The sequence below is a fragment of the Cardiocondyla obscurior genome, linkage group LG19, assembly GCF_019399895.1.
Source record: "Cardiocondyla obscurior isolate alpha-2009 linkage group LG19, Cobs3.1, whole genome shotgun sequence".
Taxonomy (NCBI): domain Eukaryota; kingdom Metazoa; phylum Arthropoda; class Insecta; order Hymenoptera; family Formicidae; genus Cardiocondyla; species Cardiocondyla obscurior.
In genome coordinates, this window is record NC_091882.1 from 3,677,852 (window position 1) to 3,698,932 (window position 21,081).

Consider the following 21,081-nt stretch of genomic DNA (forward strand, 5'->3'; position numbering starts at 1 on the left):
GTAGAGGTAGGTACTACTTCCATCCAGAGAGCAGATCTCTATCTAACGATTTAAGCTCTTTCCTTCCATCCCGACTGGAGAAAAGAGAGCAGAGGGACGAAGAAGGGGAAGGAGAGAGGAGAAGAGCGGAGCAGCCTCCTTCTTGCCTTCCGCCTCACTCCGGCGGACCGAAGCGACCGACCCTCTGGGATCCCATTACTAAAAGACTAACCCTTATCAAAGATTAAACTTCGGTATAACTGCTGAATCGACGGGATCGAAATTAAATTTTCCACCACCAAGGCGACCGGCCAGGATACTTTCTCTTCCTTCTTTTCTTGCTATTTCCTCTGTCTTCTGCTTCTTTTTTCTCTTCTCATAAAATTTTATTTTATATCATTAACTTTTTTCTATTTATTTCTCGCTTTTCTTTGCAATTTTTTTTTTTTTTTTTTGTTTGAATGTAAAATCTAGCAGAGATATAATTTAAAGCTTCGAATATCTCGAGAAATTTAAACTCGTTGATTTTTTTTTTAATTATGTTCGTCGTTAATGATTCCAGTTCTTACTGAATTCTGTCGCAAATACGAATAAGCTAGCTCGAAAATTGTAATAGATAGAAAAAAAAAAAAAGTCTTGTTACGAAAGCTATAGATATTAATTGGCCTCACATTTGAAAAGTTTTGAGCACACACACGCGGTTACAAAGTGAAACGAAAGTTTATATGAATTTCAAGCGTGAAAAACCTCCCTCGTAAAATACCGCTGAACGACGAGATAACGTTGATTCAAATTCCCGACCGGTACCTCCGTTACTTTCTGGACTCTGGCTGCGGCCCCGTCACGGCGCGTCGCCATTATTGAGCTTTATTTTCGCCTTCGCACACTCCGAGACGTATCTGAGAACCGAGCGAGGGTGGGAAAGGCGTGTATGGACGCGCGACTGACGTCCCCGGTGTTGCGTGGCGTTGGGTAGGTTAGATATAGGGACGACGAGGCGTGGAAGTGGCGGCGGGAGATGGGAAATTAATAAAACTGTCACTTATCTACCCTTCTCCCGGAGGCAGGCCTACATACGGCATTTCTCGCCTCTCTATCTTCCTTCGTCGTCACCCCTCCGTCCTCGTTCGCCATCTCCCTATCTCCCGCCACCCTCCCACCCGTTATCTACCCATCGCACTTTTCCTGCTTCTATTTGTCTCGCTCCGATTCCGGGACGCCCCGCATGCGGGATTTGAAGCAGCTGAAACGAAGCGCTAAACATTTCAATTTGGCATCAGGCGCTTTCGTGCCGCCCGCGCGCGCACGCGCCCCCGCGCGCTACATGATATACATCTCTCTGTTTTCTCGTCTTTCGACCTATCCTATCCTTCCTCTGTGTGTTCCTCCGTCCTATCCGCTCGACGCAGGTCGCAGACGCGGAGACGCGCGTACTGCCTCCGCTCGTTGAGAGAATGGAGGCGAAGGGTGGTTTGGGCGAGTAGCGAGCCCGAACGGAGGCGGAGGACGGCACGAGATGGACCGACATCGATAAAACGGGGACAGGAAAAGTGCGAGGAAGACGGAAAAGAGCCAAGAGTACCAGGAGGAGGTGGTAGGACGGCGGTGGCAACGGTAGCGGGCGGCGAGGGAGGGAGGGGGATGGCTTAACCCCCGGTCTGTTTGCGAGGAGCAAATGGCGTTCTGCAGTTATTTTAAAATTCAGCCGGTGGCAGGGGGCGCGGATCGGATTAAAAAATCAGAGTGGAAGCTTGTTTCTCATGATAACAGCCAGCCGCCCCGAGAGCGGCAACTGCTGGTGCCGCTGCTTTCTCCCGATTTCGCCTCCCTGCCACTCCTCCGCTCTGTCTCTATCTCTCTGCTTCCTCCATCCGCGTGCACGAGCCTGTTTCCCGTCTCTTTTCTTGGCTTACAGCACCGACGGTTTCACTCCCCGTTACTCTTTTCTCCCGCGCGCCCTCTCCCCCCCCGGCCCTCCCTTCGTTCCGTACCGAGTGATTCTCCCAATCTATCTCTCGCATAGCCGCTACCTCCGGTATCATCGCCGCCACCGACCATCGCTATCGCCATCGTCAACCGCTTTAAATATACGACGGCTATACGTGCACGCGTATACATATATGTACACAGCGAACCGGTAGAATATAGACGGGCTCAGTGCACTTGCCAGAGATATATAAATATATATGCAAATACGCACGTGGGTGTGCGTTGATACGCATACGTATGCGCGGCACCGCGCGCATCCTCCTCTCCTCTCTCGCTCTCCGCAACTGATCGCATCAAGTGCTTGTTTCCATGGTGATTGCTAATCGAGCCGCGCCTCGATGTTCTATCCTACGCCATTTCCATCTTGTAGTATCGTTTGCCGTTTCGCGAAAAATTTATTGCGTGCGCGACGATCGAAATTATGCATTTCTTATTCTTGCAGAAAAAGTAAAAGAAACAAATTTAATCTAACCGTATGATTTTTCTTTTTGTTTCAGAAAAAGTCGGAATGCTGCCGCTGCACTTCGAGAAAATACTTCGGACGACGGCATCTCCATGTAAGTAATGCAACTTTCTTTATTTATGTAAGCTATCGCGGTTATAAAAATTCTGATTTAGATTCTTACGGGAGGGAAAATGCTGATAAAAAATTATAAGACTTAACTGAAAAGTTTAATTAATTTAATATTGTTTAAAATGATTAATTCGTGAAGGCCGAAAAAAGAAGGTATAAGATACGAGAGATGTCACTCGACATGCTTATAAATGAGTAAAAATGAATCAACGAACACATTAAGGAGGACCCGTCCCATAAAATTGCCGTTAACCAGCGGTTCGAAGAAATACGAGTATATTGATCGACGAAATGTAAAGCGAATTAAAATACAAACGCGTTACGATACATATATATTATCATTAAGCGCCCACAGTACAATGTTTCGAGCATGCTAGCCCAATGTATACGAGGTGTTGATTTAATCCCGCTGAACACTTTGATTAATGCAAGTCGTAAAGTATTATCGCCGATATGCAACGCATTTCCATTGACGTAAACTGCATTACGTTTCACCAGCGTAGACTTCCAACGAGATAATTATAACCTTCCTATTCCAATTAACATACGTATTATCAACGCGAATCGCGACGGTAACCGAGTGTACGTGGCACCGCCACCGCTCTCGATTGAACTACAAATTCGTGGAGGATCGTGATTTGCATATCTCGCATACTTGGGCGACGACGCTCTGCGGAGGGCGATATAAATTTTTCAATCCGGACGGCTTATCCGTCAAACCCGCCGGCGCGAATCGTGCATCGCGGTACGACATCCTGCGAACGGTGGAGGTACGGCTATTGTGCGTGTGTTTCTCGCAGATAACAACCGGTTCTTCGCGCGCATCCGCGACGAGGTACCCCGCGAGGTCCAGGCGTTTTCGAAACGGCGAGGGTCGACCATTAAGAGCCAGCCGGAACGGCCATTTCTTTCGCCCTTTTTCACGTCGGGCCGGTTAGCGTAAACGCGTCCATCAAGATGTAGCCCCCGGAGAGGGTGGAAGTAGGAAGAGAGGGGAGGGGGGAGAACCCCGAGGGTGACCAAGGGCAGTGTTCACCTCGGGGCAGGTGTGCGGTTGGCATGACTCCGCCCCTCGTCACCGACCGTAACTAGGGATGATATCTAACTTCGTTCTCCGTCCCGCTCACGCTCTCTCTCTCTCTCGCCCGGGCACTCCGCGCTCCTTTTCAGATACGGTCGTCATGCCTTGTGTTTTATCAGCGCGTTACTGCGGCCATTTCAGTGGTGGACGGCCATCTTTCCACGGCACGGCCGTGAACACGCGCGAGGGTTGTGCGCCCGCTCGCGCGCATCTTTTCCGTCCAGTTTCCTCTGAAAACCCGCTCGTCCGTTTCACCCGCGCACCGTCGCTTTTGCCCCCCTTCCCCCCCTGTCGTTTGTGGTCGCGCCACGAGTTTAATCAGCCGCGAGTCCGCGGCTAGACTGGTTTGCGGCCCCTTTGATCCACCCGCTTTCCGCGGTGGCGACCTTGCGAGTCCTCGGACAGGTTGAAAGTAGAGTCAACTGGGAGGTTTACTCGAGGAGGAAAAAAAAAAAAAAAAAAAAAAAAAAAAATCGAGGTTACATTGCGGATGGTGTTGATTATTCAAAAGTTCCATTTATAAGATTGCGAATCGTCCACAGTGAATTAGCGAAGCTTATTAGATCTGAAATATTTTTGTAAAGAACGTTCGCTTAGTAAAAGCTTTATATCTTTGTATTCCGATAACCTACTTCAAATCTTCGGATATTTGCATGCACTAGATCTCGTTTTAAGATGCGCTGAAATGCAGCTGATTGTTGAAAACGAATGTATCTTTATTGCATTGATCGAAGGTTTCCGTGGCTGCAACAACATGCATTTCAGCGGACGCTCGTAAGATCAGTTGCACGGAGATAGGAAAGAGAGAGAAAGAGAGAGAGAAAGACGCGAAAAGACGGGAGTCCACGGGGAAGAAGCAAACCGTTTCGCGGGTACGGAATTCTAATTTGACGACACGGCGACGCGCTCTTGATATTCTGGACGTATAAATATTTGCGTTGACTAGAGAGTACGATATACGAGATGCGAAAGGCGCGCGCGGAGAGAAAGCAGGAACGGAACGACGTGCGGAACGAGAGTCGGCCGATTATTAGTGTCAAGTTACACCAGGCGGAGGTGTGAGGAAACGGCACATTGGCCCGCGGTATTCACTCCCACAGTTTACACGACACAAGCGTCTAGTGTGGTACTCGATGTCGTCACGTTAAGCTCTTAGAAGCGCTTAGAAGCGCGTCCTCGCGCTTCCACTCCTCGCCTCGTCTCGCCACGCTCGGGAGGAGGAAGTTTTGTCACCGCGGCGTGACAGTCGGTTGTTCCGCACCCAACTTTATTACCAGTTGGTCGCGGTGTGACAGATCGATCGTAAACTTCGCCGGATATGTGTGCGCGCCTCGCCAGAACGGCGACGAAAGGTCTCATTGCCTCTCTCTCTCTCTCTCTTCCAACCGCATGTCGACGTATGTGTGTACACGTGTCGTGCGATGCATCCCGCCGCGTACGGAGATTATACAATCTTGCTTTCTGCCTGCTCTTCTCTCTCTCTCCCTCTCTCTTTTCCTCTCTGTCTTTCTTTCGTTCCATCCAGCTGTCCCCGCTGAATATCACCCGAGTTTATACAAAATGATACACGGTGCGCTACTTTGTCACACGATCACTTAAATCCGTCCGCGAAACGCACTCTAACTTCGTCGTCCGTGATTAAAGTCACGTTGAATTATCGCGAGTCGGGATTATTGCTCCGCGCTTCTCGGCCGTTATCGTTGAACTTACAAAATTTATGGAAGCACGCTTCCTGCGCTCTCGGCCGCGAGGAGATACGCGGCCGAGAGTAACGGATCGGCGATCGCTTAATTACTAATTAGCTCGTACGCCCGGGTACTCGTTTTCCTGTTTACTACATTGTAGACCCGACGAGGCGCGTTCAACAAACGCCTCTGCAAAATAAAATCGCTCCGAGGAAAGATCGTTATCGCGCCGGAGCGTGAATTTAGGAGAAACATTCCGTGGAACGAAATGTAAGATGAAATAATTCATCGCGCGATGCTAAACTTGCAGCTTACCACGTCAACGAGTCATCTACTTGATATTCTTGTATCTCTTAATCGAGACATATATTCTCATGAATTATTTACTTCGCGCAACGAAAACGACTTCCAAGTATCGACGGGCACGCCGATTATATTATTATAGACCTCATCTTTGACATTTTTCTAAAATTAGCGGCCGCCTAGTTAAAAATGCAATCTCCTCCGATCCGCTTGCAATCGGCGCGATATTTCTCTGCAACGTCAACTCTTTAGAAGGTAGCGATATCGTGTGAAGGGGTAGCGGCCGAGTCATTAAATCCTGACGCGCATACGTAGCCGAGACTAATCTACGTCCATTAAGCCTAATGGGGAAAGAGCGGTGCGCATTCCGCGGGCTGGCTGTCACTCGGTTCGACGAATCGCTGTCATCCGCATGTTGCCGAAGAAGCGGAACTGTGCGCGGGTCCCGCAAACCCTTTCCGTCTAACGAAAAACGAGCGTCGCCGACTTTTCCGTCGCGCACGACCCCCTCAACCCTTACCGGCCAGGCAAAAACCGTCCCCCCGAGACTGAAACCGGGTCATTAAACGGCCGTACATCATCCACGCGAGACGTATCTCACGGGCGGAGCGCCGAAGGGTGCGGGACACCAGCCCCGCCTCGTCTCATTAGCCGCGAAATATTTCGAAGTCCTATCGGCGAAGGGCGGACGCCGTTGAGGCATCAATTTCCAAATCATTACGTTAGACCGATCTCTAAAAAGAAACCTAACCCTCCGAAGGCGTCAACATTCCGCTCGAGAATTTAAAACGAAGACGAACCTCTTTCCGAGACCGTACACCGCAGGCGACGAATTTAGAAAACTGCCTTCTCGAGGGGCCGCGGAACGAACGGAAGCACTTATCGCGCGCTGTTCCACATAGTAACGAACAAGTGCCGGTTTCTCAAAGGGCCTTTTCCTTTTTTTATTTTTTTTTTATTTTTCATCAATAACTTGTATGTTACGACTCCGAGGTGCATTAAAATTCACGCGCCGCTCGCCGGTACTCGAAGCGCGTGCCGACACATCGGTGTCGTTGTACGGACACGCTTAATAATACTACGTATTGGCGATCGCTCTCGGCGATACGCCGGACATAGAACGCTCAAGACGACGACGTGAGCGGGCCTTGCTCCGCGGCGGGCAGCGGGGCCTCTGGTCGCCGCTTTCTCATTGTCTACCCTATATGTCTCCGGAAGCAGGGCCAATCCGCCGGAAAGACGGGACCGTTAACCCGCACGATCCCGAGACCTTGCGGCCGTGCATGCCAACGCTGCATTATTGGCTTTTTGTATGCTCATGTTAAGCGGTCGTCGTGCACGCTCGCGCATAATGCGCCAGATCCTTCGCACCTCCCGGTTCCGATTTAAGCGATAGTTCCGGGAGCCGGGCGTTACCCGAAATTCTCCGCGCGCGTTTCGCACCGACGTTCCCCTCGTCGTTCCCTCGCGAAGATAATAGCCGCTCGGCGACGATTATTAGTCACGGAGTCGAGTAAACGACGCGACTATTCGCGCGACGTAAATATAACACTAGGATAGGCGCTCTCATAACGAGAGATATATTTTACAGTTAGCGCCGAGTTATAGAGATAGGTAATTCCTCGCGCGTTTCAGACACGACGGTAAATACGAGCAGGAAAGTCGCGCGTTGCGAAAGTATCCGAGAAAACATGTATATGGGACAAGCTGATAACGCACGTAGAAGTATGACAAATAAATAAGAGCGAGTGTTTAGAAACATAAAAAAAAAAAAAAAAAAAAACAAGCGTTGCCGCTGGTCACCGCAAGAACGAAAATGCACATTGTGTCTTGTTAGCGATAACGTCGATAATGACCCTAAAAGTCGCGTATTACTCTTCGAACGTCAACACCGGCATTTTCTTTTAGATTCATTATGCGCCGCGATTGTTACGATTGCATTAAAAGATATTAGTATACGGCGCACGTGTAATTCGATAAAGGTCCGAATATAACGTGTTTTATGCACGAGTCAAGGAGGGTCTCTCGTGCTCGTCGCGGGAATCCGTTCGTCTCGAAAGGAAACGCGAGAACGGGGCGTGTCGTTCGACGCGCACGGAAACTTCTTGAGCGTGCGCGCATTAGCTAAATAAGCGCGATTCCGTAAAAAGGAACGGGAGAATCGATTTATTCCTACGGCAATCCTCCCCCCGGGGTCTCTTTCGAGAATCCGATAAGAAAGACCGAGTGTCAAATTTTCTTCAAAAAAAAAAAAAAAAAAAAAAAAAAGAGGCGACGTGGCGGAGCGAACGTGAGATCTACGTTTTCGTAGCTGCGCTGATAGGAGAGTACAGTTACATTGAACCCAATCATAATTTCGTGATATCTCTCGTGATAAATGTGAACGAGTAAATTGTTAACGCGATATAAAATAAAATATAATTGAATAATTCGGCGCAGTAGTCAAATTTTTTTTTTTCCTGTCAGCACGAGCCGACTGCCCACAGGTGCACGATTGTGTGCTTCGTGATCGCGGCTTCCTTGCTTGTTAACAGTCCGTAGAACTCGCGCGTGTAAGTTCCGGTGCGGCGCGAGGCCCCGAACGCGGGTGGGTCCACGTAAAGAAAAACCTCGGTCACCGCGACTAGAGCGAATGGATGCTAAGCAAGCTGTATTACCCGGTCGCTTCCCTGCATACGAAGCGGCCGGAAGTGCGTCACGCACGGCAGTATAGATTCAGCGCGTAAACCCGCTGTTGTCAACCCAGGCCCGCCACTTCGCCTTTAGAGGAGCGTCTCTCTTCTCCCGCTCGACCGCGCTCGTCCTTTCGTGGTGAAAATACGTGACCGTCCGTTAAAATGTGTATTTATTTTTTCCCGGAAAGCAGTGGGGGTATCGAACGTCTTGGTAAATGGTATTGACGTAAAAGAGCGCTAGGAATTGAATCTTTATCGAATCTGTTGACATGCGTCACCGCTAGATATTATACGAAGAGATAAACGGCTGCGACCGTAACGCTTAGAAAATTTCAACAGTTGCATACGCGATTAAAATCTTTTCTTTTTCTTGTTTTTTTTTTTCTTTTTTTCCTCTCTCATTAAAATCTCTTGAACGACTGAGATTTGCGTTGCTGCTCGCGCGCACGTATTCACCGGACCTGTATTCGCGTATGAACGATCGAAAACGCGTGTTGTAATTTACGCAGGAATGTTTTAGACGTGAACCACTAATATGCAACAGTAGTTTGCATACTTGTCAGTCATATTTACATCGCTTACGCGATGCCAGAGTCCTCCGATCGCGTAATGAACCCTGATCGTTGCGACGAAATTTTTTTTTCTCCTTTTTTTTTTTCTTTTTAATCAGCCACGATTATTGGTGGAATTCGTCAGCGGGCGAGATCCCGGAAGCACGACCGAGCGGGCTAATTATTTCGACATATTGGTAACCTCGCGTCAATCATCCGCCACGTCACGCCGTTCCGGATGCTCTCACCGAATTTAATCTCTATTGTCCTGGTGCCCGGTGATCCGACTTGGACTTATCAAACGAGACCTATCGCCGACCACGTCACGACATATTGCGACCGATCTCGAGCTGCGCGGGGAAAAAAGCGCCGTGGCGACAGTCCCGGGTCAGTTGAACGCTAATTTATTGGAATGTTTATGTGTTTCTCTCGCCGCCTTATCTCCGTGCACAGCGTATCGTTCGCGGGAAGGAGGGAGAGCGTGCAACCTGATCTCCCGTTGCTCCTCTCCGTCTCTCCTTCTCGCGACGGGAAAGGCATTAAAGCGCGTCGACGTTGAAAATAATGTAGCGCATCGTGAAGATTACAGGGGCAATTAAGATTCGTCCGTGTCGCGTAGGTTTGCGAAAGAGAGCACTATGCTCTCTCGTTGTAAACCGGTGGAGGGGAAACCCACTCTTTTCTGTGCAACACTGTTTTCGACGATACTGAAACAAGTATCGTCGCGTCGGTCCCGAGAACTCCGAAAGGAAGTAAATGAAATTATAGCACGGAATTCGCAATCACTCGCGAAGATCTTTCGGAAGGTTTTTTTTTTATTTTTTTTAATTTTCTTTTTTTTTTTCTACGCGAGAGAACTAGCGCTTCATGTTGTGATTTTATACTTCGCCGGGATCGCTCTTCGTACTAACGAACTTTTCTGATACTGTAGACGCTATCTGTAAGTCAGCGGGTCAATTTTTCGACAATTGCACACAGTCTCGTTCAAAGTAATCGTCAGCGATCGGCTTGCATTAAAATTGCGGCTTGTTATTTAATTAAACGATATTTGATATTTAGTCTCGCGGCGACATGTGTGGATAGAAAATATCGGCGCTGAATGCGACGCGTGTAATTCGCGCGGCGAATAATTCGATGAAAATATTTTCGCGACTTACCCGTTGAAGGGATAACTTGCAAAAGCAGCATCGTAGGGATGATACATCGAGGGATAAGGCCACGCTGCTGCGGCTCCAGCGCCCAGATTTTCCTTCAGTTCTAAACCGGCGGCCTGTAACAGCGTAGAATAACGAATAAATATCTCGCGACATACGCCGCGCGTATATATAGTTAATGATAAAAGGGACGAGATGAAAGATGAAAGACTGATACGAACAATTATTGCGCGAGATTGTTTTATGTCGGCGAACAGTACTACGCCGTCTGGTTTTTTTTTTTACTTTTTTTTTTCCCTTTTTTTTCTTTTTTTTCCTTTTTTCTTTTTCAAAGAATATCGATACACGTACGCGCTGATAATTTTCTCTCAGGTCGTTTCAAGCGATCGCGCGAGACGGATTTGCACGCGCCACGAAGTAATTCCCCGATCATTAATGCGCGCATGTATGCGGCCACTTGTTATCGCGGCTGGCAAATAAAATCGCACAGAATGCGGTTAATTGCTTGAAAAAGATTCCGTTTTTAGGAATCAACGTCGCAATTAGTTCATATCGGGCCGCGCCGCTCGGCCCGATCTCTGATGCATCGAAACGATGATGAAAGAATAGCTGGTTAAGCGCTGAGATAATAATAATTAGGATCGATGTGTGTGGCTCTCTTGTTTGCTTCTGTAACCCACGACCTCGCTTATACGGCAGGACAGTCGCTATTAAGTTTCCGCTGCATTTTATCCGGCGGATATAATAGGCTCGTAAAAGGCTCGACCGTTTTCCCTCCGCCCTTCTCTCTCGGGAATCGCGCGCGTGTGTCACGTTCAATAATATTTTAATGCGGTATACGTTATTAACGGATTGGCGCGTCCGAAATACGCGCGGGATGACAGATAAAATAAATAGCCGAGGTATCTTCGCGCGACGGCGTCCCGGGGCTGGGCTCACCGGAAAGCGATGCTCGCGACAGAAATTACACGGCATAAATCTACGAAACCGCCCAGGTAATTACCATGAGCGGCGAATGCTCGCGGAGGTAGGAAATAAACGTTTTTGTTAAAAACGTGATACTTAATGACTTTATACGGCGGATATCGCAGATGTCGCGTAGAAGGTCCGCGCGGGACAATCTGCTGCATCGTTACGACCGGGCTACGGCCGTATACCCGCCGCGTCCTTTAAGCTCGATCATAAAGAGCAACGATAACAGCTCGCGGCGACGACAGCTCGGTAACGCGCGACCGTGTCCTATTATTACGGGAAAACGGATTCATAAATTTACGTCCCGTCCGCTGTTTTCTTCGTGCACGCTTCGCGTGCGGTCCGATAACGCCTCGTCCGACGCACGGGCGAGTACGCGAAAACGCTTCTTCTAGATTATACATTAATAACGCGTCCGCCCGGACGTCCAGTCGTAACGACATCTCGGGAATCGCGATGTAGAAAGGGAACGGCTGTGCGAGAATGAAAAGAGCGCTCAGTCTTTTATCTCGCGCGCGTGGAAAGGAAAAAAAAAAAAGAAAAAAAAGAATCAGCGTTACCCGAGGCATTAAATATCAAATCGTTAATAAACTTCGCTAATCTCCTGAATATCCACGTCATTTCGAAGGCATTCGATCGAGTCATGAATATAAAAATTCGTATTTGAATTTAATCTGCTCGGTGATACAGAAATATAGAAGCGCCGTTCCGTATTGGGATTTAATCCGCGTGATAAAAATTTTACGGCGGAATATAACGTCGCTACTATTGCCGGCTCGCGCGGGGGGCATTTATCGATATCGAAGAGCCGTCGCGTTCGAACGTTTCGATGATCTGAGATCGACGGTACGGTGCGGGAACGCGGAAGTGCAACGAAGAGAAACTCTCGCGTCCCGATGCTTCCAATGAACTCGACTTCGTTCAGATATTAACCTTTAGCATTTGACGGCGAACGCGAAGACCATTCGAAGAAACAAGTATAATTTCGAAAATATCGACGGGAATTGTGAGTCCTACTCGGAATGTAGAAGAAGCTTTTTATATTGATGAAAATATCTCCGTAAAGAAGTTCTAAGAGCATCGCAAGGAAAATTTTCACGCGACGGGCAGTTCATATATCTTCGACTTGCTTCATAGAGTTCGTACAAGATTATAAATATCTTGCGATATCGCTGCACTTAGATAAAACAATTATTTTCCCTCTCGCGCGATACATACTCGGGATATCTGCGCGTTGTACATATTTATTTAGCTTCGTTTTAAAACCTTTAAACGCTCGCCGAGTATTTTGTCGATAACACGACGTTAATTATGCAACTGGATAATAAGTGAAATTAATTTGTTGCGTTTACTATCTGCGGAAAAAAATCGATCAGGTAATAGAAATACAGATTACATAATTATCTGGGTTGTTACTTAGAGACGCGGTATCGGAATTTCCGCTCGCGAATATCCGCGCTATGAAAAACGGCCGAGTTGAGCCGCGTCGTAAAATGCACACGGTATATATCGTGCGTTATGTTAAAATGCACATATTGCAAAATATATTTACTTGTTGTTTCGTTTTTAATAAAAAGAAATAAGCGTAGCCATGTTAGCTATACGGAATACAGAGCCGTATGAAATTCTGAATTTCCGGGTCATGTTATCATCGATGGTATCGTAAAATCCGCGATATCCTTTGTTTCACGAATTGCTTTAGTCGTGCATCGATATTATCTCTCCCCGAGGCTCGCCGATACTCTCCGCGCCGACGGAGAAAATTCTGAAAACCAAGTACACGCCGTCGCGACGAAATACTGTTACAGTCAATTCGAAGGCTAGCGCCGAAGAAGCTTATCGCGCGCGGCGCGGGTCGAACCGTGCGAACGGCTATAAGTCATACATTTTAGTGAGAATAATGCACCGAGTTTACGAACGAGAGGAAAAACAATCCTCCGCTTACGGCCGCGGGTGGGAAAAATGCGGGCGTAAAACTGTCGAATTTTGACTTGGCGAACTTTCATCTCGGACCTTTTTTCTTTTTTTTTTCTTTTTTTATTTTATCGTACACGGTACTTAGCGTAGAGTCGACTCACCGTGGGCGTGTAGAAGGGTGCTTGCTCGGCGCTCAAGCTGGGAAAGTACGCTGCCATGCCCTCGGACGCCGCCGCGGCGGCGGCGGCCGCGTAAGGCGCGCTGTACATGGAAAGCGCGGCCGTAGGCAGGCCACCTAGACGCTGATAGCCGCCCAGCAGTTCGTACTGGCAGGAGCAGACAGTCTGGCCCGTCAGCGGATCCGTGAAGATAGGCCGACCGGTATCACAGCACCTGGCCGCGGTAGGACCGCCGGCCGATGGCGGCGGATGACCCTGGGACGGGCTAACCGAGGTAGTGGGACTGCCAGGCGGTCTAACGATCGCACTCGTCACCGCCATCCTCGCTTGCGACAGACCAGCTACGTCCAGAGGATGATTCGTCGTCGTACTGGCGGTTACGCTGCTGACCAGGGACGGGCCGCCAGCGCTCAGGATTGCACCGGCTGCAGGCGAGACCGAGGACGGCGCCAGCGACGAATTCACTGTTACAGGACACTGCAACCAACAGATCGCAGAGCTCCAATCAATATCTAGTTAAGCCGATCCGATTCCATCACGTGGGAATCTTTTAAAAGTTAAATTTTTCACCAGATTAAATAATGCGCCTTGTTAGGGATTAGTTATATCGTCGGCGCGAAATCTCTAAGTATCGACGACGTGTTACGACGTGTCGCAGCTGGCGCACGGTAAGAGGCGATCCCTGTTATGAAAAGGTGAACGCAACTGCAGCCATCAGGTCCCCCCCTCCCCCTTTTATCTCTACGACTAAACCGAAAATCTACGGGCTCCGGGCATAATGCCGGCCGGGCCTCATTAATTCCATATCAAACACTACGGCTAAATAGATTAGCGGGTTGAGTGCCTTTCGCGCCCGGGAACCTAAACAAACCCCCGTGAAACACCCCTACCCCGAGACGACTCTCCGCGATTGTCCCAGGCAGTCAGCCAGCCATCCATCCACCCATCCATCCATCCATTGCCTCGTTTCGGTGGCCCCAAACATATTGTCGAAACCCCCGTACGCATTGTGTTGGGGCGAAAAACCCATGCGCGATGCGCATTATGGCGTCGAGAGAGAGAGAGAGTCGCGTTAATGCGTGTCCTCGATGCGTCGCCGATGTTTCGAGGGCCAACTGTCGCACGATGGCCAAACGCGTGTGCGTGCGTACAGTAAATATCGTGTCTTCGCTATGTTTCAAATGAGGCGGCACGACGCGCGTTACGATCGCCGATAATAAAGACAGTATAAATGAATTTTTATTACAATCCAGATCAAGAAAAAGTATGCTTTGAAATACAATTTCCGTTCCTTACATCGATACACGTAGCGGTTGAAGTCGTTAGTCATTAATGTCATTAGCATGTAGATCCAATTTTAAGAAAAAAAAAAAAAAAAAAAAAAGAGAAATTCTCTTGATTTAAAAATATACTCGACATTTGCATCGCGTTTAAAGGCGAAGGAACCGGTCTCTCCCGCCGGATGCATACATCCGACCATTCTCTCCCAGAAATCGTAAGATTCCTGGGAGTTCGAGGGAAAAGCCGACGATGGCAAGAATGCGCTTCGGGACTCCGGATCGGGCAAAGGGTTAAACGACGAAGCGTGTTGGCGAGTGTCCGCTACCACGGCCATAATTCAGTCCTAGTCCTCCAGAGAGGAAGCCAGGCGAACCTGAGTTACTCGATGCGATCGCATCGAAGCCGCTTGCCAGTCGCAACCGTGCAAACCGCAACGGCAACTATATCACCTCTTCGAGGTCTCGCACGGTAATGCCTGATGGCGTTTTTACGAATAAAATCTCATAAATTATTTCGTCATAATTTTATTAACAAAATTTAATTTTTTTTTTTAATTAATTTTCCTTCAACTTTTTTTCCTCAAATTAAAACAGACGCTTGTAATTATCAAACAAAAAAATGTACATATTTTTATAATTAATGTAAAACATGGTTAGGAAATTCTACAATTTGTCAAAGATCTTATCGCCAAATTTTAAATAACTCTTTATTAATAATTCAAAAGAGATTACACGAGCCGAAGATCGACAGCCTCTGGCAAAATTACATTTTTATATCGAGTTTAAGTACCGCTGGGTTTTGTCCTCGCCGCCGCCTTCTTTAGAGAAGCAAGGTGGCTTCGAGGTAGGATTACGTGGCACGCAGCCTTGCAGGTAGCGACTGGCGAAGGCAATAATTATTCGTACGTCGTACACACGCCGATATATCGACGCGTTTAACCCTTTATTTTGTCGTTTGTGCCACGAGCGCGCTAATTGCCGTCGCTGTGATTTCTCTCATAAGCGATTTTGCCGAGGAAACACGCGCCGAAGAATACATAGCGAATTATCGTCGCGGTACAGTGGAACGATATCGATTTTCACGTTCGCTAAAACTTGGAAGTCACTTACATTTGTTAGAATAATAATTCTTAATGTTATATTAACTGCGTGTTCCACATTGATTAGTCGTTCTTATGATTAAAACACAGGCATTAAGATCGAAGGATTACGGATTAAGGAAAAACCCGAGAATTTCCCACTTCGCTCGTGCTAGGTGCATACGAAATACTCCTTACATTCGATACGAAAATTTTTCGCGTGCCGTAAGGAGCGACTCTTATCATCCGTCGCACGCCAGGCATTCGCTAAAACTGGAATCGTATCGCTCCTCGTATCGTTCGGATTTATATTTATGGATATTGTCGGGGAAAGGCAGATATCAAATGTCAACCGCGGAAAAAGTAATCGGCTGAATTTTTCGTGAATCGCGCGCTAATACCCGGGGCACGCGAGCGAGTCCGACGGCCTTCTTCTCCGCGCGATATTACTTTCTTTTACGCGACACTCGCGTAAGCGTAATTATACGTTACTTACACCCGGCTCGGTGTAAAATTTCGCGCGAGCATCCGTTACTCGATACGCGCTATAAAAACCGGTTGGCGATAAAAGCGGACGAGCGATCTTAGCCGATCCCGCCTGCCGTCACGGGCGCGCGGAGACGAGCGAGAGTTCGTTCGTCGCAGAATATACATGGGTGTTTGAACACCGCGGCGGAGCATCGCGCCGCTTAGTGTCGACCTGACGTCCTCGAGGAGTTTGCGGAAAGTTACACCGGCCGCCGGATCCCTTCGACTCCGCCGGTTCGGGTTCAGGCGACTCCGGATACCTGAATCTCTACGACCCATCGCTCACGCGTCGCGAAAAACCGATATCGTGTGCATCGCAGCGGCGAGCCGATGATCGATGGATCGTCGTCCCCGGGGCTGGGGGGAGGGATAAAAAAAAAAAGAAAAGAAAAGCGCGTGGTCTCGGATTAAAGCGGCCGTGAACGGGTGAGCTGACGAACGACTGAGAATCGGTACACACCGGCATCGACAGCACCTGGCGCACGCATCTTACTTATGACCCGATTTGTATGCGCGGTGTAACGAACATGTCGACGTAGGAACAAGTAATAGCGCGATCAGCAATGTTTCTCCGGCGGCGGCAAAAAGCCTCCTCGCGAGAACGTCGCCGAGGGATACCGGGAACCTCAATAACGAGCTGACATTTTCGAAAAAGTCTCCGGGACATTTAAATGCTTAATCGAAAATGTATAATTAACAAACCGACCGGCGCGAGAATAATTCATTGCGAAACACATTTTTATACATATTTATCTCGGGGATGAGTTGATCGATAAATTACTTATATGTGCACGAGGATAAATAAAATCGAGAAGCGCCCGACGATTTATATTCAATTTTAGTTGACGGGTCCGAGGCCGTCGTTAATTGTAACGCGCGCGACACCGCGATACTTGCGTGCCACGGTCGGTAGAGTTTAGACAATCAACGGGAAATTTATTCAAGTTAAATCCGAAAGGGAGCCACGGGCGTCTTTCCAGCGAGGAGCTCGATAAACCGTAAAAACCCCGAGTTGACGACGGCAGTGCTCCGAGCGATACGGGGTGTCAGATAGAGAAGCTTGTAAAGAACGCGAATAGGAGGTACGTCGAATCGGAAACGAACGGCGGACCTCCGCAGCGCGACTGCACTTCCAGGATTTATAGGCCATTCGGAAGAGAATCGGTTATCCTGTGGACACAGATGCGCCGGTGTTTGCGCGCGGAGCATTTGTCACGCGTGTCCTGCGAGCGAAAAGGGACCGGCGCGGCGGCCGATCCGATCCTCTTTATGCGTGCCGATGATGCCCTCTTTGCAACGAGGCCCAGCCGAACCAATATTGACTCCAGGCCAGATTGATGGACCTTCCTCGCGTGTGTGTTTAGGCCTCGCAGCACTCACTTATGTTCCCACCCCGCGCGACTTGCCTATCCATATTTCTTTCTGCCTTCTATTCTTTTTCATTTTTTTTTTCATTTTTTTTTTTTTTTGTTTTTTTTTGCACCATCTTCATTATAAGTTACATTTGCAAAAACGTGCAAAATCCCTGCTAATTCCGTACGGCCGAACGATGAATATGATTATTTGCCCAGGCTTAAATTAATTTCGATCATTAAAATGTAAAATCTTCAACACCGGTAACTTTTGTATACTATATACTGCTGTATTATGAAAATTGATAAGTGAAGAAAAAAAAAGGGAAAAATGTTTGAAGATAAAATTAAATTAAATTAAAAATGAAAAGAGTAGAGCGCTGAAAACATCCAAATAATTCGGAGCGTATGTAATAAAATTAATTGGAAATACGTCGATTGGAAAGCGGGTTTTATATTCTTCATGGACGTGATTTTAACGAGTCGCGTAAACCAACGATACGGTTCGAAAATATCTGAGCGAGTCAAATTTTAACTAACAATAACCTAAAAATGTAATGAGTCCCTATTTCCGGGAATCAGTTATTCTTGCAAATTCAATTTCTAACGTGACAAGGAATCAATACTCTTCCCAGTCGCAGCGTTCTAAATATTCCGCGTAAATTGTTATCTCTCTATTATTAATTCGTTTCTCTGCATTTTTGTCGAAAAAAAAAAGGAGAATACAGAAAAATGAGACTTGTGTCATTTCGCCAATTGCAATTGCAGGGAAAACGACCGAGGGGGACGATTCGCGATATCACGCCTCTCACAAAGTATCATCGATAATTTGATCGCGCGCGAGGCGGCAGCTAAATTAATTAATTCCTCTCTGCTAATCGTTTATGGTTATACTCCCCTGCCTCCGAGGGGAGCAAAGCGTTATCGTTGGCGTGATCGCGGAGGGGGACACCCCCACGTACGTACAATCGTATCGTTCACGGTTCCCGAGGGCCCGCGGTGAACCTCTCGCTCGCGTATTTCGACAAAAGCAGAGCGGCGAAACTGCGAAGTCGTCATCCGACACCGAAGTTTCGCCGTAAAGCGATTACCGGCGACCACGACGATGACAGCGACGACGGCGCGTTATCAGAAGAGGACCTGCGGTGATACAATAGCGTACATACGTACGTTACTCAGTTTAACATTGTAACGAACGACACCACCACCACCGTCACGGCGATACTACTTTCGCCCGCGTCGGCGTAATCGCATTCTCGTTGACGACGCTTACGGAAGAGCGTTACTGTGTTACGACTGCGGTTACTGCGTTACCGGTGACTTATCGTGTGGGAGAATTATTACGCGTGTAGGTGCCATTGAAGCCGAGACTTATTATCTTCGCGATAAAGGGTGGAGGATAACGCGGAGTGTTCGATTAACGGGCGCACGTACAAGTTAACTTAATGAAGTACGTATATCGCGTGTGGGTGATAGGTACTTCCCCCATAGCGTAAGGACACCGTTAAATTACTCTCGGATTATTAACGATCGTCAACGATTGCTACTTTATCCCAACGATGAAAATTCTTCCTCGGCTATTTATCTTTCCAGCTAGAAATGAATCGCGAATCAACGATGCGACTTGATATTCATTTTTTTCGAGTGTCGCCTGATGGAATGCCGTCACTTGCGAACGGACAAACGAACGTCGCGGACGAGAAAGAGAGAGAAAGAGAGAGAGAACGACAGGGACGTTGAGGGAACGAACGAGAGGCCGAGGGCGGATCTGAGTCAGCTTTAGAGACCGGCTCGAGTAGCGCTAAGTCAGCGAGTGAAACAGCGCTAACCGCTGGGTGCGAAACTTACTACAGGCGATCGTATCTACATATATACCTATATATAACGCGCCGCGACACGTCGCTACTCTGCCAACTTGCAGTAATATAGCCATTCATAATTTTTATGTGATCGTCGTCAATGGAAAGCCCTCCCCACCGTCGCGGTCCCCGTCCGAGCCGCCGTCGTCCGAACATTTTAAGAATACAAATATCTTCGGCCGAAGACTCCTTTTTTTTTTTTTTCTTTTAGCCTCGGACGTTTACCGCCCGATCTCTCGCGCTTCAGCGAGACATAAAAATACAATTATCGCGGTACTTACTCATTTATTTTAATATTATACTTGCACGATCACGTATTTATTTATCATATCGTCACTCGAATAGGGAAAGATACGAAGATAAGTAGTATCGCGAGTATCAGTGTTTCTATTCTTGTTTGCGCGAGAGAGCACCCGCCTCCTCCAAAAGTTTTCGCTCGAGTAGGACCGCTTTGAAAGAGATAAATACATGTGATACATCGATCGCATCGCGATGTACTCCGTGTCGGGATATAATCTAGTTACGTAAGTCATTTATGTATCGTCCTCGTCGTGCTGGTTACGATGGCTATCTATTATATCGATATCCTGATTAAACTGTTACGTCAGCCGTATCACACGAATTTCCTCGTACTGCGCCGGATTCGTGTCGACGTTGTCCGACGCGCGTGTACATGTCGGCAACGGAAGGCGAATAATTACTTGAGGCCCAATAAAGTCCACTTATATTTCACACGCGGATCTCACCGTGCTCGAGGCAGCATCGCGAGCAGATGCGGATCTTACGAAACGAACTAACGCGGCTGCATTCAAATGTAATATAATAAACTGACGCGGAAGTAGGAGGCTCGCTCGCTCGCTCGCGATTCAATCAAGCGCAATCGTGTATGCAGATCTAGAATATTTTACAATGGAAATTTTCCCGCAACGTGTCCGTTTAACGAAGGGCAAAACCGGGGGCTCGAGGCGCAAAATCTTTGATTCATCTTCCTTCGTAATTAAGTTAATTTGTTATACCGTTATCAGGCAGCGCCGCATCTAATCTCGCGGTCGTCATAACTAATATAAATGCACGTCGAGGCAGCGTGACACGAGAAACTGCAAACTATGCCTGTCGATCCATTGCCCACATTGCGCGCCGATTATATTTTGAGCGTAACGTAAAAAGAGAGAAAAAAAAAAAGTAAAATAAAATAAAAAAAGACGATGCATACATGCATTTCGATGCAAAGCGCGATTCAAATGTAAACAAATGTATTCGCCAGTATCTCGCGATGCTGCGTGGATTCTGCGGCAATATTGAGCTCAACCGTGACATTTTGTCACAAGGAAACGCTGTTAGCGGCATAACAGATTGCGGGCTTAACCGCGGCGTTCGTTCCAGGCGGTTTCTCAATACGTCAGCGACGTCGACGTTCCGGTCTTACGACGAAAATAACGCGGCGGGATCAAAAAAAAAAAAAGGGCGAAAACACTCGAGAGCGCGAGGACGAAGAGGTCGTTATTTCAATTAAATTGACCGACGTAGATTAGCGATATGAATTCTACCGTGTCTAAATTTAACGCCAACTCCTGGTCGCGCGCCGTGATGTAGAGAGTCGTGTGGTTTACGGTTCTGTTCGGGAGGGGAGGAAAAAAAAAAAGGGACAGCCGTGTATTTGCGGGCGCGACAATTTTTCAAGCTGGAATTAAACGACGAGCGAGAACCGTATCGCGCAACGTCGCCGCGTTGCATTCGCGTTCGCCGAGACGTGTCGGATCAACGTGCGGCGGATTAATTTGGGCAATGGTCAGTGTCAATATTACCTCGCCAATATTGCTTCATTTTACATCGTGAATATACTAAATCCGTGTGATATGGAAATTCGGGAGCGCGAGAAAAGAGACGGACTTTAAATGATGAAAATAGAATAGGAATTATTATT

General features: G+C 47.8%; 2 protein-coding genes across 6 annotated transcripts in view; one reads left to right on the forward strand and one right to left on the reverse strand.

Annotated features, from left to right (window-relative positions):
• The window catches only part of LOC139110075 (ankyrin repeat domain-containing protein SOWAHA-like), a 375,001-nt gene that overhangs the window by 185,037 nt on the left and 168,883 nt on the right, over positions 1–21,081 (forward strand). For all 5 annotated transcript variants that reach the window (XM_070669630.1, XM_070669627.1, XM_070669631.1 and 2 more), the window contains one exon: positions 2,466–2,525. The gene's annotated coding sequence lies outside the window, so the exon portion shown is untranslated. The remainder of the gene's footprint in view (positions 1–2,465; positions 2,526–21,081) is intronic.
• Mirr (iroquois-class homeodomain protein mirror) overlaps positions 1–21,081 on the reverse strand; it is a 31,210-nt gene that overhangs the window by 3,217 nt on the left and 6,912 nt on the right. Inside the window, exons 2-3 of the mRNA XM_070669593.1 lie at positions 13,042–13,536; positions 9,995–10,107 (exon numbers count right to left, since the gene is read on the reverse strand). Coding sequence (XP_070525694.1) covers positions 9,995–10,107; positions 13,042–13,536 — 608 coding nt within the window. The remainder of the gene's footprint in view (positions 1–9,994; positions 10,108–13,041; positions 13,537–21,081) is intronic.